Genomic DNA, 16598 nt, shown 5'->3' on the forward strand with positions numbered 1-16598 from the left:
ATATGTATCTGGGATCTGCCTCCTCCCCCACCCCGTTAGTGCTGGTAAAATAGGATTAGGGTTATAAGAATGTTTTTGGTGTTTAGACTTTACTGAACTCTTGTGGGTTGCTGCCAGCATTAATCTCACTTACTGCATCTGTGTCCCGTACTGTAAGGTGCTATTTAAGCAGTTGTATTGGGAGCCTCTCTGACACTGTAACTCACCAGACAGGAGAGAGACAGTAACTGGTGTGAAGTGCTGGTCTCCAACAGAAGGTGTTACGTCCTGGCCCACAGGGAAGGCCCAGCAACACCAGACGGACTATTGTGGGACATTAAAGAGGACAAAAGACATTGGCTGTTCTGCCCTCCCTCCGTGAAGACGAGTCATGCAAGTGGATTCCTCCCATCAGCTGAGTTTGCAGCTCAGAGCACGTGGTGGGAAAGGAATAAAAACCCTGGAGGGTGAGGTTTCTTGGCATAAGCAAAAGATCCCCAGTGCTTAGCCTAGGTTAACCCTAAAGGACATAAAGAGCTTGTTTATTATAGAAGGTTGGGTTACCTTTCGAAGCTTAAGATTGGAACTCGTGTGTGTGTATGTTTACGGCTTTAAACTTGTAAATAATTCTCATTTCCTTTTTGTAGTTAATCGTTAGATAGTTTATTGTGTCTCTGGTGTGAGATCTAAGGTGCAACTGACCTGGGGTAAGTGACTGGTCCTTTGGGATGGGAAGTAAGCTGAATATTGCTGTGATTCTTGGTGTAAGGGACCAGCTGTCACTAAGGCAGGCTCACAAGGGGGGCAAGAGAGATCAGAGTACCCAAGGGGACTGTCTGTGACTCCATGTTGAGGCTGTTATGGTGTGTGAGGAGTTTGCACTTGATGATTAGTTGGTGAAATGGAAGTACAGAACTCACAGCCCGTTTGGGCTCTGTGCCCTGGCTCCTGACAGCCTGCCCTGAGGTTGGTTCTCACTCTCTGGAGCCCTGCAGGGCAGCCTGACCCCCGCGTAGCCATGGCAGGCGTCACGTCCCCCAGATGAGTGATGTTTACAGATCAGGACCCCAGCGCTGTTAGAAGTGTAAACTTGATATTGAGAATTGCCCAGGTCACAGAATAGACACGAGTGACCCATGGGGGGAAAGACCTGGAACAGATCCGTTTGCAGAGGGGAATATCCCATAACAGGAAAACCCCAGATCAGGCGCTGAGAGCTTGGATGCCCGGGGAAGAAGAAGTGGTGAAGCCCCAGGACCCTCCAGCCCCAGATGCCACAGAGGAGCCCACCACAGGGGAACTGGCCCGACTGCAACCCCCGAGAGCCCAGGGAGAACATGAGCACGAGAGACTGATGGGGGAACTGTGGGTCAGGAAGACTGAAGCAGCCCAGACACTGGCAGACCCCACCAGAGGCAGGTGGAAGGTCCAGCAATGCATCCCAAAGGACTGGGGCAGCGAAAGGAGTTTCTAGTCCGTCCCCCCACACACCCCCTCCCAGCAGCACGGAGTGGGAGAAAGTCTGCCTGACTGCAGAGAAGAGTTCCTGTCTGCCTTTGAGCTTTTGAGAGACTGTGGGGCGTGCAGTGTCCCAGAGGACAAGCAGATGCCTGTCCTCTTAACCAGATCAGCTGGGAAAGCCAGGCAAGTTTGTAACGATCCGGTGGAGGGTGATGCTGAGGTGGACAAGATGTGTAAAGAAAATGTGTTGGAAAGATTGGAGCTCACCCCTGAGCCCTCTTGAGTGACTAGAGAACCATGGGAGTGTTTGACAGGGTCACTCACACTGAATATGTCCGGTTAAAGACTAACACATTTATTTGGGCATAAGCTTTCCTGGGTGGTATTTTATCCACAAAAGCTTATGCCCAAATAAACGTTAGGTGCCACCAGACACCTTGTTGTTTTTGTGGCTAGAGGCTAATACGGCTACCCCCGATACTGAATATGTGCACACAATGTGTCATTGTATGAGACAATGGATAATGAAGGCAGGGGCTGATGGTGATCATGAAAAATATCATTCTGGGATGTATTAGCAGGGCACGAGAAGTAATTCTTCCACTCTACTCCACACTGATACGGCCTCAGCTGGAGTAGCATGTCCAGTTCTGGGCACCACATTTCAGGAGGGATGTGGACAAATTGGAGAGTCCAGAGAAGAGCAACAAAAACTATCAAAGGTCTAGAAAACAGGACCTATGAGGGAAGATTGAAAAAATTGGGATTGTTTAGTTTGGAGAAGAGAAGACGGAGAGGGGACATGAGAACAGTTTTCAAGTACATAAAATGTTACAAGGAGGGAGAAAAATTGTTCTCGTTAACCTCTGAGGATGGGACAAGACGCAATGGACTTAAATTGCAGCCAGGGAGGTTTAGGCTGGACATTAGGAAAAACTTCCTAACTGTCAGGGTGGTGAAGCACGGGAATAAATTGCCCAGGGAGGTTGTGGAATCCCCATCACTGGAGATGTTTAGGAGCAGGTTAGACACACACCTGTCAGGGATGGGCTAGATAATACTTAGTCCTGCCATGAGTGCAGGGGACTGGACTAGGAGACCTCTCGAGGTCCCTTCCAGTTCTATGATTCTAGGACCTTGTTATTAAGAAATTGCTCTACCACGGTGGATGTGGAATCCCCATTGCTAGAGCTGGCAGCTACCATAGCAGGGACAAGGACGAGTCATTAACCCGAAGGACTGGACTCTGTCTGAACAATGGCTATGCGAAGGAGATTGCCTGAGCGGGGAAACCAGCTTGACCAAGACCCAGCCTTTGGTGGGACAGGACTGAGAGTATCTATTCAGGACAAATTGCGGCAGGAGTGGGGCATGGAAATAGCCCGTAAAGAGGGGAAAGACGGCATAGAATAGGAGAACCCTGAGGTGCGGTCAGGAGCGTCGGTGACACCTGGATGTTGGGGGTCGCATCAGGCTGCCCTGCCAGGACTCAGGAGCACGAGCCCCAGTCTCAGGGCAGACTGCCAGGAACCAGGGCACAAGCCTCACATTGGCTGGGAGATCTGTGCTCAGATTTCACCAACCAATTACCGAGTGCAAACTCCTCAGGTCCCATAACTGCCTGAGCACGGAGTCACAGACGTCCCCTTGGGCGCAGCGGTCTGTCTCGCCACCCAGCTGAGCCTGCCTGTGTGACAGATGGTCCCAAAGAATCTCAGTAACATACGGTTACTGCCAGTGCCCAAGGACCAGTCACTGACCCCCGGTTGATTGCACACCACAGAGAACCCCTGTAGCCCGTCTTGTAATAAACTGTCTACAGATGTATTAATAGGAAAAGGAAGCGAGACTTATTTACAAGGCTAAAGCAGGTAAACATAGATACACAAATGAGTTACAGTCTTAAGTTTCAAAAGGTAAGAGAAGCTTCGATCATAAGAGAGCTCTGTATGACCTTTAGGGCTAACCCAGGCTAAGCACTGGGGGTCTCTTGCTTATGCCTGGAAACCTTGCCCCCCAGAGTCCAAGCCGCGTCAAGACACAGTTCCTTCTCCTTAGGGGTTTTATCCCCCTCTCCCCACGTGCTCTGAGCGGCGAACGCAGCTGGCAGGAGGAATCCACTTGGCCGACTCCTGTCGGGCAGGACATAACACCTTCTGCTGGAGACCAGCACTTCCCGCCCTCCTGGCCCTCCCCCGTCTGGTGAGTTACACGGTCACAGGAGCTCACAGTATGGTGGGAACTAGCACCTCCCACAGGACTACGTGGGATATCGATGGGATCCGTGGGGGGGCAGCTCAAAACAGTCCCTAGAACACCAAAAAGCAAAGGAGGACTTGGGCACCGTAGAGACTAACCCATTTATCTGAGCATGAGCTTTCCTGAGCTACAGCTCCCTGCATCGGATGCATACCGTGGAAACTGCAGCAGACTTTATATACACACAGAGACCATGAAACAATACCTCCTCCCACCCCACTCTCCTGCTGGTAATAGCTTATCTAAAGTGATCATCAAGTTGGGCCATTTCCAGCACAAATCCAGGTTTTCTCACCCTCCGCCCCCCCCCACCCCCCACAAACTCACTCTCCTGCTGGTAATAGCCCATCCAAAGTGACCACTCTCTTCACAATGTGTATGATAATCAAGGTGGGCCATTTCTTGCACAAATCCAGGTTCCCTCACCCCCCTCCAAAAACCACACACACAAACTCACTCTCCTGCTGGTAATAGCTTATCCAAAGTGACCACTCTCCCTACAATGTGCATGACAATCAAGGTGGGCCATTTCCAGCACAAATCCAGGTTTTCTCACCCCCCCACCCCCATACACACACAAACTGACCTCCTGCTGGTAATAGCTTATCTATTACCAGCAGGAGAGTGAATTTGTGTGTGGGGGGGTGGGGGGGTGAGAAAACCTGGATTTGTGCTGGAAATGGCCCACCTTGATGATCACTTTAGATAAGCTATTACCAGCAGGACAGTGGGGTGGGAGGAGGTATTGTTTCATGATCTCTGTGTGTATATAAAGTCTGTATCACAGTGGGGTGATGCCCAGAGGCAAGTGGCGCTGTGGAGGTGGGAATGGGCATGCACGTGGATTTGGGCAGAGGCAGGGCATGGCCGGGCCACCCCGTCCCAATGGTGATGGGCACCGTGCAGCCCCGCAGAGGTGGGACTGGGCGGGCGAGGGGCCTGCCGAGCGTCTGGCTTTGGGGGTGGCGCTGTGGAGAAGCCAGGGATTAGCACGCCGGGCGTGCTGGGGGGTGCAGCACCATTGAGAGGCGACAGGAGAACTCTCCTTCTGCTGAGTGTTACCAGCCTGGGGACGCCAGGTGGAGCCCCCGCCGGCCGCCTCTGAGCCCCCTCTCTCCCCCCAGGAAGTCTTGCTGAAGAGGGCAGCAGACCTGGTGGAGGCCCTGTACGGGATGCCGCACAATAACCAGGTACCACAGAACTGGTGCCCAGCTGAAGACTCTGGCTGGGACGAGGGGGGTGGGAGAATGCCCCGTCTGCCTGCCCGTCACCAGGGCGTCTGAACCCCCTTCCTGGGCATTGGCCCAGCCGGAGCTGCCTGACGTGGCTTGGTGATCGAAGTCTCTGATGGCGCGACAGCCCCACTCTGGCACCCAGGCAGGAGTCGGGACAGATCTGGTCCTGGTCTGGTCCTGCCACCTCCCAGCCAGAGCCTGGGGCCTGGGGAGACTGTGAGCAGTGGCAGTCTCCTGCCCAGCGGGACCTGTCCCGGCCCCCCGTGGCCCTCACTCTGTGACTGGCTCTGTGACCACGAGCTGGGACCCGAGGGGCCATCTGGCGTCAGTGCCCACCTCCCCGAGCCCAGGACCGGGGGTGGGCACGGTCTGACACCGTGGGACAGAGATTGGGTCAGATAACACCCCATGCACAGCCCCACCCCCACCCCTTCACTGCCTCGTCCATCCCCTCCACTCCCTGCACCCTCCCTGCCCCCCCACCCCATCCATGTCCTCCCACCCCCACCCCCTCACTGCCCCGTCCATCCCCCTCCACTGTGTGACCCCCATCCCCCTGCCACCTCTGTTCCCGCCCCCCCCACCCCGGCCCCGTTGGGGAAGGCAGGGGCGGTGGAGCTGGCTGGTCCCAGCCCCACATCTGCTTCGCATCAGGAATTCCAGGGCCGTTGAGTAAGGAGCGCCCGGAGCTGCCTCCGCCCGCGTCCAGGGGCTGCCACTTCCCCGGCCCCCGCCCCCGGGAGCCACCAGCGCAGCCTCTGCTGCCTGCCGCCTGGGCGGACCAAAGCCCCAGGAGCCCCCGCGGGTCGGGCCCAGCCCCCTCGGCTCCCTGTGCCCCGAGCTCGGGCTCTGTGAAGCCCCTTTGGTGCCAAGCCTGTCCCAGGCCTGCATGACACAAGTTTGGGAGGCCTCCGCCCCCACCCCTCTCGGCCGGGCAGCCGGGCTCACCCGTGCCCCCTGCCAGCAGGAAGGGTCTGAATGAGCTGTGGGGGGTGGGCCCCTCAGGCTGGGACCCTCTGGCCTGGCTGCCTTGCCCTGGCCGCGCCAGGCTTGCCAGGTAGATGCTCCGGCCTGGCAGCTGCCGAGCTGGTCCCTGGCCGGAGCGAGTCCCCAGGGGTAAGGGGCAGCTCCTGTCTCTGCAGGACATCATCCTGAAGCGAGCAGCAGACATCGCCGAGGCCCTGTACAGCGTCCCGCGCACCCCCAGCCAGCTGTCCTCGCTGGCCGGGAACCACGCCCACGCGGGCATGATGGGCGTCAACTCCTTCGGGAGCCAGCTGGCCATCAATATCAGCGACTCGGCCCCGGGCACCGAGCAAGGTGTGTGCAGGGGCGGGAGCCTGGTCAGACCAGACCAGCCCTCGGTGCCACCAGCTGGTCCCTGGGGAGCAGGTGGGTCCTGCGCTGTGTCCCCCGGCCGGGGCAGGGCCCTAGGGACTCTGCCGAGCCCCCGTCCGGCTCCGGCCCTGCCAGCTGCCCACAGGGCTGGGGCTCTGTGCAGGGGGCTGGTCTGTGGTGAGCCCGGGTCAGGGAAGGGAGAGGACTGGGCGTGGTTTCAGATGGGCCAGGGGGTCTGGCGCCGTGTCCTGCCCAGGGAGCCCACTCCCATAATGCACCTGGCCGGGGGGGCGTTCCTTCCTCCCCTGCGACCAGGTAGCGGGATCAGCGGGCGGTGGGAGCAGCCCCCCCCAGCCATCCCGCCAACGCTGCCCCTTGTCGCCCGCAGGCTATGCCCGCAATACGAGCAGCGTCTCGCCGCGGGGCTACGTGCCCAGCTCCACCCCGCAGCAGACCGGCTACAACACCATCACGTCCAGCATGAACGGCTACGGGGGGGCGGCCATGACCGGCCTCGGGGTGCCCGGCTCCCCCAGCTTCCTCAATGGCTCCACCGCCAACTCCCCCTACGCCAGTGAGTCGCAGAGGGGCACGGGCGGGTGCTGCCACCCTACGCAGGGGGCACCTCCTGTCGTGCGTCCGTAGGGGGCTGCACGGGGGGCTCTCTGGGCAAAGGTGACTCCACCGGCGCCCCTTACCCCCCCGGCTCCACCCGCAGAGAGCGCAGATGGGCACCGGACCCCCAGGTTGCTGCCCACAGGTTGCTCTGTAACCCCATTGGAATGGCTCCCTTCTGGGGGGGAGGTGTCCCGTGTCCCATGTCTCCAGGGCCCCTTGCCCAATACAGCCCTGCCCCACGGCATCACAGAGCCCCTAGCCCTGCCCCCTGCCCGGCGCCCAGCCCCTCTGCTCAGCCCTGCCCTGCGGTGTGCCATGGGCTCCCGTCCTGCACATGCTCTCAGGGTCTTCCTCGCATGCCGCCACCATACGACCTGTGCTGGGTGGGGCAGGGGGCGCCCCCCGGAGTCCCCTGCCAAGCCCCCCCAGACCACATCTGATACCCGACTGCTCCGCGGGCCCCTGCCAGCCTGTCTGACTGTCTCCTCTGCCCGCTGCAGTCATGCCCTCCAGCCCCCCGCTGGGCGCGTCCTCCATCACCCTCCCGTCCGGCACCAGCTCCTCCACCCCCGCCGGCGTCTTCTCCTTCTCCCCGGTCAACATGATCTCCGCCGTCAAGCAGAAGAGCGCCTTCGCCCCCGTGGTGCGGCCGCCCACCTCCCCCACCCCCACCTGCACCAGCACCAACGGGAACAGCCTGCAGGGTGAGTCGGCTGCACCCTGGGGACTGGGAGGCCGTGTGGGTCGCCGTGCGCCCCCTCTGGATCCCTAGGCAGCCTTGGCCTGGATTCCCACAGGGGGCTGGGATACTAATGCCCTTGATGGGCGCTGCCAGTGCTGGACGGGCACAGCTAGGTATTCACCCGGGTGCCGCCCCGCCAGCCACGGGGCCGAGCTCCTCTCCCTCCCACTCTGCTCCCAGCCCAGGATCCAAGCAGGGAGCCTGGCCGGGCCCGCGTCCATCTCTCCCCCATGCTTTTTGCCTCTGCTCTTTTTGGAAGCGTCAAAGTCATTTCCCACTCTCCCGCCCTGCGGCAGCCAGTCCCGCAGGTTGACAGTGCACCGCTCTAGCCTGCTCTAGCATGCGTTCCCTTCGGATCACATGGCGTTCCTACTGCTCCTGCCTTGGGACACCTCCTCGCAAGCCCCGGCGTCTTCTCTGGACCAAGATGTGAGGCCTACCTCTGGCCAGAGACTGGGCAGAGCGGATCCTGCTATGGCCGGGTGGGGATCCCCTGCAGAGACCGGGCGGAGCGGACCCCGCCGTGGCCGGGTGGGAATCCCCTGCAGAGACTGGGCAGAGCGGGGCCCGCCGTGGCCGGGTGGGATCTCACACAGGGGGCAGGGGGCCTGTAATTCCTGGGGGCCGGGCGCGGATTGGCCAGTGGGCTGGGGGGTAAAGTGGCCACGCTGGCTCCAGTTCTCCCCTCCCGCCCATGTTGACACTTTCCCTCTCTTCTTCCCTCCCCGCTGCGCTTTGCTCGGCTGCCCAGACCAGTCTTTCGAGGACTCCGACAAGTTTCACTCCCCTGCTCGGTCGCTCCAAGGACTGGCCTATTCCTAGACACGGTACGTCTGTCCACGGGCTCTGCTGCCCCCGTGTGAGGAGGGGGTGTCACGGAGTCCCTGGGCGATGCTCTGGAACTGCTCCCCATGAAGCCAGTCAGGACTCTGGGGCAGTCGCCTTTCTGTGAGCAGCCTGTCTTCAGGACACACAGCTCACACAGCTTCCACCTTCCTGGGTCTGACCTCAGAGCATTCAGCATCCTCTGCCCCTCCGTGCGCTTCCCGCAGCGAGTCCGCTCAGGCGGGGCTCCTGGGGAAGCCAGAGGGTCCTGCACCCCAACTTCGCAGTCAGACGTGACTCTCAGCCAGCCAGTAAAACAGAAGGTTTATTAGACGACAGGAACATGGTCTAAAACAGAGCTTGCAGGTGCAGAGAACGGGACCCCTCAGCTGGGTCCATTTTGGGGGCAGTGAGCCAGACAACCACGTCTGCCCTTCACTCCATGTCCCAGCCAGCCCCAAACTGAAAACTCCCTCCAGCCCCTCCTCCTCTGGGCTTTGTTCCTTTCCCGGGCCAGGAGGGCACCTGATTCCTTTGTTCTCCAACCCTTCAGCTTTCACCTTGCAGGGGGGGAAGGGCCCAGGCCATCAGTTGCCAGGAAACAGGGTGTCGGCCATTCTCTGTGTCCAGACCCCTGCACACACCTGCCCTCTAGGGCTCTGCAATGATCATACACCCTTACCCCACCACCTAGATACTTAAGAACTGCATAGGGGAAACTGAGGCACCCCCACAATATTCGGAGGAAACATTAAGAACAGGCCCACTTCGTCACATCTCTCCCCCCTTCGAGATCGAAATGAGCGGGGTCACTTAACCCGGTGACCTGGGGAAGTTCGAAGCCACCAATGTTCCCATGGATGCCCCAGCATCTCTCCCATTCCTTGGTAGGAGTTACACCAGGCCCTTCCAGTTTCACGCCCTCCCTTAGGTCGGGGGTGGTCGATAGCACTAGCAGGCTGCATGTGGGAAGGTTTCTGCAGCCCATGCCCTTTGGCCACCCCAAAACCCCAGGGGGTCAAACTGGGATTGGGTTTTCTCCCAGAGCTCCAGTCTGGAGGGCTGCAATTCGGGCTCTCTTGGTCAAGGGCCCCCATCTTGACCTGGGCCACATACTGTTCACTTACAGAACTAGCATGGAGACATCCCTTTCTCCACAACCTTGTCTCCCCAACAAGCTGGCCAAACACAGCCACTTGGTTATAGGACGGTATACCTTTCTTAACAGCTTTCACTCCATCTGAGACCTTCTCAAAGCTCTCCACACTGGATCTTTCAACAGGAAAGTCAGTGGATCCATTCACAACAGAAAATTTCTGGCTGTTAGGAACTGAAACTTTCTTGATTAAATAATTTTCACACCCTTCAGTTGCAGTAAACTGCTTGCAAAAACTCCATGAGGATTCCTTTCCCTAGGGGCTTTTCTATGCAACAATTCACCCCTCACAGAAATTCTGCTCTTACCCTCTTTACCTAGGGCTTGCTCTAGGGGAACACTTTCCTGAGCAACAACAGACTCTTTCTGGGTCTCCCTTACATCCAGAATCACCTCTGGCCCATCAGGCGGATTCCTACACAATCCCCTTTCAGGCAAACTTACAGACTTCCTAGATAAAAGGTTAGAAGCATTTTCCTTCCCTTTGCCACACACAAGTTCAGGAATCTTTTCCTCCTTGCTACAGGTTTCCACACCCTCAGTAGGTAACACAATCACACACCTTCATGCTCTCCTTGTGCCTTGGCTAGGATCTCACCCTGATTAGACAGAGTTGCTCCACCCTTTCCAACAACACACTAGCAACAGGCAAAATACAAGCACCAGAATTGTCTGGTCTCGGGGATTTTACATAGACACTAACTGGATGCGACCTAGTTACAGGACCATTCTCCCGAGCAGACAGAAACTTAGGACCCTTCCCTTCCTGGGCTTTAGCTGAATCCAGAACCAGCTCTGAGACAACTGCACGACCCTCAACCATCACAGGCTGAAAGGCCCCTTCTGTCTGCTCCACAGACCAAGAAGAGCCGGACACACTTTCTCCTTTACCAGACACACAGGTTGGGATCTCATTCCCTTTGTCCCAGCACACAAGGCTGGTCACAGACAACTGCTTGGAGATCAGGGTAGCTCCCTCCATAGGCAAGTCAATACCCCTGACAGACACAGGCACGTTTCCTTCACTGTCCCAATTCTCCACCCAGCTAACAGGTAAGGTCCAGGGACTCTCATCTTCCACTCTCCTCGCCTTCCCACCCTGCTGACTGGACACAGCCATCAGCTCACAAGGCTGCCTAGGCTCATCCAAACTTTCCTTACCAAGCACCTTGCCACTCCCCACAGATCCCCTGCCCTGCCTGTGTCTCCCCCCACTCAGCTGGGGTCTCAGCTCCCACTGTGCTCAGCGCTGCCCTTGCTGTCCCAGTGGGGGCAGGCCACTGCTTTCCTCAATGCATCAGAGCCAGCGAGAGTCCCCACTCTTGTGTGCAAGGGGGCAGGGAGCATCTCTCTGTCCCACCCAGCCCCAGGGGTCTGGTTACAGGCAGGCAGGTAGCCTGAGCCTAGCGGCTCCTCCCTGCTGCCAGCCAGGTCATCTGCATTTTCACTGACCATTTCCCCCTCCACCGATTGGTTCCCTGGATTCAAATTCAAACCCTTGGCAGTTACAGGAGCAGGGCCTGGATCCTGTCCCAAAGAGACACAGTCACCCCACAGCAGGGTCTCGCAGCTGGTATCCTGGAGAACCCCAACGACCAGCCAGCCCCACTCCTCCTGGGTCTGCACAGGGATCTGGGCCATAGGCAGGGCGAGGGGCTTCGTCCCTGGGACCCTCACCCAGCTCACACAGGCCCTCAGCATCTGAGGCTGCACCCCCCAGGGCCTGACACCAGTTCTCTCTGTCCCAGGATCTCGCCACCCCAGGAATGTCTCCCCATTGACCGTCACCTTCCGCTCCCACTGGGGGTCCGAGGGGCCTGGCCCCAGGAAACTCCACACAGATATATAGGTTGGGGTCAGGAGTGGGAGCGTGTCCACCTCCTCACTCATCTGGCTGACGGAGTCTATGGCCTTGGGACCCAGCAAGGGAGCTAGACACCGGGGCTTTTCCGCAGGGTCCCCCTGGTTCAAATCGCCAGCCTGCTCAAAGGCAGTGAGGTGGGCATCCACATCCCACCCGCCCCCCCTTAACTAGGGGCAGCAATTTAGTCTCGAGGTTCCCTGCGGAACTGGCCCCCCGGGGTCTATCCCCACTCACCCCGGGGAGGTCCCCTAGGCCTCTCCGCTCCCCCACCGCCAGTTCATGCTGCTGCTGCTTCTGCAGCTCTTTCTCGGGCTCTCGCTGTCTCCCACGGTCCTCTTGCTCTCTCGGACTCAGCTCCAATCCCGTCCGTCTCGATCCCCCGATGGGGAACCCGATCGTGAAGACCCCCGTCTGGTCGGGGACAGGAGTCTTGGGGATGCCTGGCTCCCACTCCAGCTGCTCCCAGATCCTGCTATAGCCCCAGTTGGGGTCAGGAATCTGTTCCTTAGAGCGGTCATCCTCCTCCAGCTGCACGATGAACTGTGCTTTGGTGAACTTTCCAACGCTCAACCCTCTCTTTCTGCACAGGGTTACAATGTCCTTCTTAAGGAGACGGGGACAGGCCGTCACTCCGCTCTTCCCAAGTTGTTGTGGACTCACAGGCCCGTGTGTTCTCAGCTCCCCACGGTTTCCAGGGAGAACCCCTAGTGTGCCAGCCCTTCTCGAGGTCACCACCTCTTTGCCAGGGTCGAGCTGCAGACTCCTCCGCCCCTTGGACTGCTCGCTGCAATCCCCAGGGGAACCCTGTTACTGCACAGTCCTTCTCGCTGGTCACACACTCCCAGGGGTTAACCGCCCCCCGAAACCGCTCCTCTCTGAGCCTTCAGCAGGCCTGGTCCTCGGCAATCCCTCTTCGTGTTACTGCTCCCCAGTCACTTACTGCAGGAAGCACCATCCACGGGGTGCAGTACATCCCACCGCTGCCACCAGTTGTCACGGAGTCCCTGGGCGATGCTCTGGAACTGCTCCCCATGAAGCCAGTCAGGACTCTGGGGCAGTCGCCTTTCTGTGAGCAGCCTGTCTTCAGGACACACAGCTCACACAGCTTCCACCTTCCTGGGTCTGACCTCAGAGCATTCAGCATCCTCTGCCCCTCCGTGCGCTTCCCGCAGCGAGTCCGCTCAGGCGGGGCTCCTGGGGAAGCCAGAGGGTCCTGCACCCCAACTTCGCAGTCAGACGTGACTCTCAGCCAGCCAGTAAAACAGAAGGTTTATTAGACGACAGGAACATGGTCTAAAACAGAGCTTGCAGGTGCAGAGAACGGGACCCCTCAGCTGGGTCCATTTTGGGGGCAGTGAGCCAGACAACCACGTCTGCCCTTCACTCCATGTCCCAGCCAGCCCCAAACTGAAACTCCCTCCAGCCCCTCCTCCTCTGGGCTTTGTTCCTTTCCCGGGCCAGGAGGGCACCTGATTCCTTTGTTCTCCAACCCTTCAGCTTTCACCTTGCAGGGGGGGAAGGGCCCAGGCCATCAGTTGCCAGGAAACAGGGTGTCGGCCATTCTCTGTGTCCAGACCCCTGCACACACCTGCCCTCTAGGGCTCTGCAATGATCATACACCCTTACCCCACCACCTAGATACTTAAGAACTGCATAGGGGAAACTGAGGCACCCCCACAATATTCGGAGGAAACATTAAGAACAGGCCCACTTCGTCACAGGGGGGCCGCCCCCCAGGGCTCTGGGCGGGGCCCCTCCCCATTGCGGGAATCTTCGCGTTGTAAGCCGGGCTGGGTGGGACCCAGGCTCGCCCAGTGGCCTCCCCGCATCGCCGATGGGAGCTGGCCCGGCCCGGTGACTAGGGCATTGGCCTGGGGAGACTCTGAGAGCCTGTGACTGCCCCGGGGCCACCGGTCTGCACCGCCTGGCATCCCACCCTGCAGCATACCCTGACCTGGGCTGGACACACCGCGGCTGTGGCCGTCCCTGCCGCGGGGATGGGAAGGTGGCGGGACGTCCCCGGGCAGCGGGGCCGGGCCCCAGCGAGCCCTTGGTTCGTGGCCCTGCCCAGTGCTCTGAAGGGGCGAGAGGCTCAGGACAGCTGCTGGGGATTCTGGCATGCCTACCCGCCTCTCTCCATGCGCCGGCATCTGCAGCGCTGAGCTACAAGCCCCCCGGGAGGGAGCAGGCAGCGGGACGCTGTTGTGGGGAGGCTCCCAGGTGCCTGGCTTTGCCACCAGCCCCTCCCAGCTCTGTTCTGCTCCCCCACACGACGCCCTGCTGGTGGGGCTGGTGCTTCCCGCTCTCCCCGGCTGCATGTGGCATGCAAGCACTCCCCCCGCCCCGCCCCGCCCCCCCGTAGCCCCCACGCCAGGGATGCTGGCCAACGCCTTCTCCTTCTCTTGCAGGCACGTCGGGTCTCATCGTGCTGCCCATGTGACCCGGGACTGGACCAGGACCCCGGAGGGAGCAGACCATGCACTGGGACCGAACCTCACCATTGACTCTGGGGCCCCCCAGGGGCTGTGGGGGGCTCGTGCCCACAGGCCCCCCCGCTCCAGTGGTGATTCGGTGGGAAGCCAGGCTGCGGCCAGAGGGGAAGCCGTGCCCTCTAGCCAGGGGCAGTTTTCCTGCCAAGCTCCTGACAGGGCCTGGCGGCACGGACAGGCTGGGTCCCTCCACGGGATAGTGCAAAGGGATGGGGGCTGGCTGGGGGCAGGGGTCTCTCACTCTGACTGCACCTCCCGCTCCTTCCTTCAGGGAGCTCCCCCGGGCTGCCCCAGCCTGGCACAAGAATGCCGCTCCTGGCCGCCCCAGGTGGTGAGCTCCCGGTAACACCCCCCGAGCAGCGCTAGGCTAGGTGTGGGGCACTGCCGTGGGGGGAAGGGCCCCTGCTGGGGAGCTCTCCCCCATGGCTCTGCCCTGGGGCTTGAGAAGGGAGCTCAGAGAGGGCAGCTGCCCGAGCACAGGCTCTGGGGCCAGGACTCTTGGGTTCTGATCCCGGCTCCGCCCGACTCCCTCTGTAGCCTTGGCGACCGGCTGCCCCTCTTTGGCCCCATCTGGAAAGGGGGCTGGCAGGGGGCCGAGGGTGACTTAGTGACTGGGCCGGATTCTGGTCTTTGGAGTGCTGGCACCACCATGGGCCAGGCCACGGGCTGACCAGAGCCTGGCCCAGCTCACTCGCTCTGGGGGGGGGCACTGGGGCGACCGCAGGCCGCTGGCGACGTGTCCTGCGCCCCACAGCATCCGAACTAACTGCCCAGAGTCCGGGGAAGCCCAGAGACCTGGGGGTGGGAACTGACCATTCCCACATTAACCAAACTTTATTATTTTAACGTCAAAACCCCAAACCCCAGCTCAGGGCCCAGGCTGGAGTTTGTGGGCAGAGGCTCAGGGCAATTCGTGCCTTTTCCAACCCCCCCGGGCATGCCCCGTCTCCTGTGCGCTGGGCAAACCCTGGGGAGAGTCGCTCCCAGCACGCCCGCTTTGTTTCCCTCCTGCCTCTCTGGAAGGGTCACCTGAGCGGGGGGCAGGAGCCGGGCAGCCAGCCGGGACGCCGGGGCAACGCAAGAGGGGCTCACGGCACCAGAACCTGCCCCGGCACAGCCCAGAGCCCGCAGCGGTCAGAGCCCGGCCCTAGAACCGCAGCTGCCGGGGTTGGCCGCGCAGTCCCCAGCCCCTCGCGCCTCCCTTCCCAGCTCGGCTCCTGGGCTGGTCGCTCAGCACCGGGATGTTCCCAGATGTTCCCAGCCAGCTGTGGAGCTGCCCACCCACAGATCCCCCACAGGCTGCTTGCTGGGACCGCGGCAGCCGGCACCGGAGCAGCCTCATTAGCCCAGGCGGGGTAGTTTGGTGTGGAGCTTGGCCAGGTCTGGCTGGGCCCAGCCCTGCGAGCCGAGGAGGAACCGGAGCCCAGGCCAGCTGCTGGTTTGCTCTCCCAGGGCCGCCTCCAACGCCCCCTGGAGTCCCTGGGCCCCCTGGGCTGGGGGTCCGGCCTCTGCCCTTCCCCGGGCCCGGGGCAGGAATTAGCAAAGCGTGAGAGGCTCAGGCCGGCTCCGGCAAAAGGCAACGCCCTTGGTGGAGCGCACGGCCCTGCCGCGCTGGGAGAAACGCTGTGTGTAAAGCCGGCGTTGGCCTTTTCCTTTCGGCTCCGTTTTAACCCTGCAGAGCCAGGCCTGAGCCGCGGCCCCTGAGCCCAGATGCCGAGCCGGAGCTGCCGGCTTGGAGATGTAATAAATCCCCCCAGCCCCACCCCTGGGATGTAGTACCGGGAAAGGGGGCAGGAGGGGTTTGGGGCTCCTTCGCCCCAGGTGGCAGGGAGGGGCCCAGATTGTGTCAATAAGGGAAAGGGAAGGCCCTGGTGCCGGCTGGGCCCCGGCTTCTCCGTGTTTCTCTGGCTGCCGGGTGGGTGCCTCCCCCACGTTGACTTTTTTACTCTGTCTGTCGTCGTCTGTGAAGCCTGTATAGGAGCCCTGGCGCTATTCATGCACTGTGTAAATGTAAGCACATGTAAAGCGAATATTAGCCTCCTTATCCACCCGCTAGGCGCTGGGGCCTAGAATATACTGCCCGACGCTGCCTTCCCCGGGTGCTCCGTGTGTCGTCTCTGCCCTGCGCCGAGCCACGCCAGGGCCGGGGAATCCCAAAAGGCCCAGCTTTGGCCAGGCTTTCTCAGCGCCAAAGCCTCAGGGCTGGGCCGGCGCTTGCTTACGCTGGTGAAAATCCAGAGCAAGGCCATGGATGGTGGTGGATTTGCGCCCATGGAGCTCCCTGTGTGGCTGTGGGGCGGAGGGCTGCTATGGGGCGAGGGGGTTCTGGCCATGGACTCCCAGCAGCCACACTTGTCCTAGGGTCAGAGATGCAAGGCCAGAAAGGTCAGCCAGCCAGGCTGCCCTCCTGCATAGCCCTGGGCAGAGGCCCTGGCCAGTGCCCCCTGGCCCGCCCAGAACAGCTCGGGGAGCCCGAGGCATTTTGTAGCCAGACGTCCCATCTCGAGCCTGGACACCAAGCACGGGAGACTCCCCGCACTCCTGGGCACGCACACCCCAGGGCCAGCGCCCCCTGCCACCACCTGGCTGCCCCATCCTGCGTCACTCGCACCGGCTCCCCACGGCAGCAGCT

The 16598-nt window shown here is 60.5% G+C and overlaps 1 protein-coding gene across 5 annotated transcripts in view; it reads left to right on the top strand.

Moving 5' to 3' along the window:
- The window catches only part of EBF4 (EBF family member 4), a 95408-nt gene extending 79348 nt beyond the window's left edge, over window positions 1-16060 (top strand). For 2 of the 5 annotated variants that reach the window (XM_048846497.2, XM_048846498.2), the window contains 5 exons: window positions 4824-4889; window positions 6077-6254; window positions 7391-7594; window positions 8384-8459; window positions 13886-13981. In XM_048846497.2, coding sequence (XP_048702454.2) covers window positions 4824-4889; window positions 6077-6254; window positions 7391-7594; window positions 8384-8454 — 519 coding nt within the window. In that variant the 3' untranslated portion in view covers window positions 8455-8459; window positions 13886-13981. Of the gene's footprint in view, window positions 1-4823; window positions 4890-6076; window positions 6327-6660; window positions 6847-7390; window positions 7595-8383; window positions 8460-13885 lie in introns of all 5 variants that reach the window. The other 3 variants (XM_048846499.2, XM_048846495.2, XM_048846496.2) reach the window with 3 other exon arrangements.
- Window positions 16061-16598: the final 538 nt, after the last annotated feature.

The sequence above is a fragment of the Caretta caretta genome, chromosome 4, assembly GCF_965140235.1.
Source record: "Caretta caretta isolate rCarCar2 chromosome 4, rCarCar1.hap1, whole genome shotgun sequence".
NCBI lineage: Eukaryota > Metazoa > Chordata > Testudines > Cheloniidae > Caretta > Caretta caretta.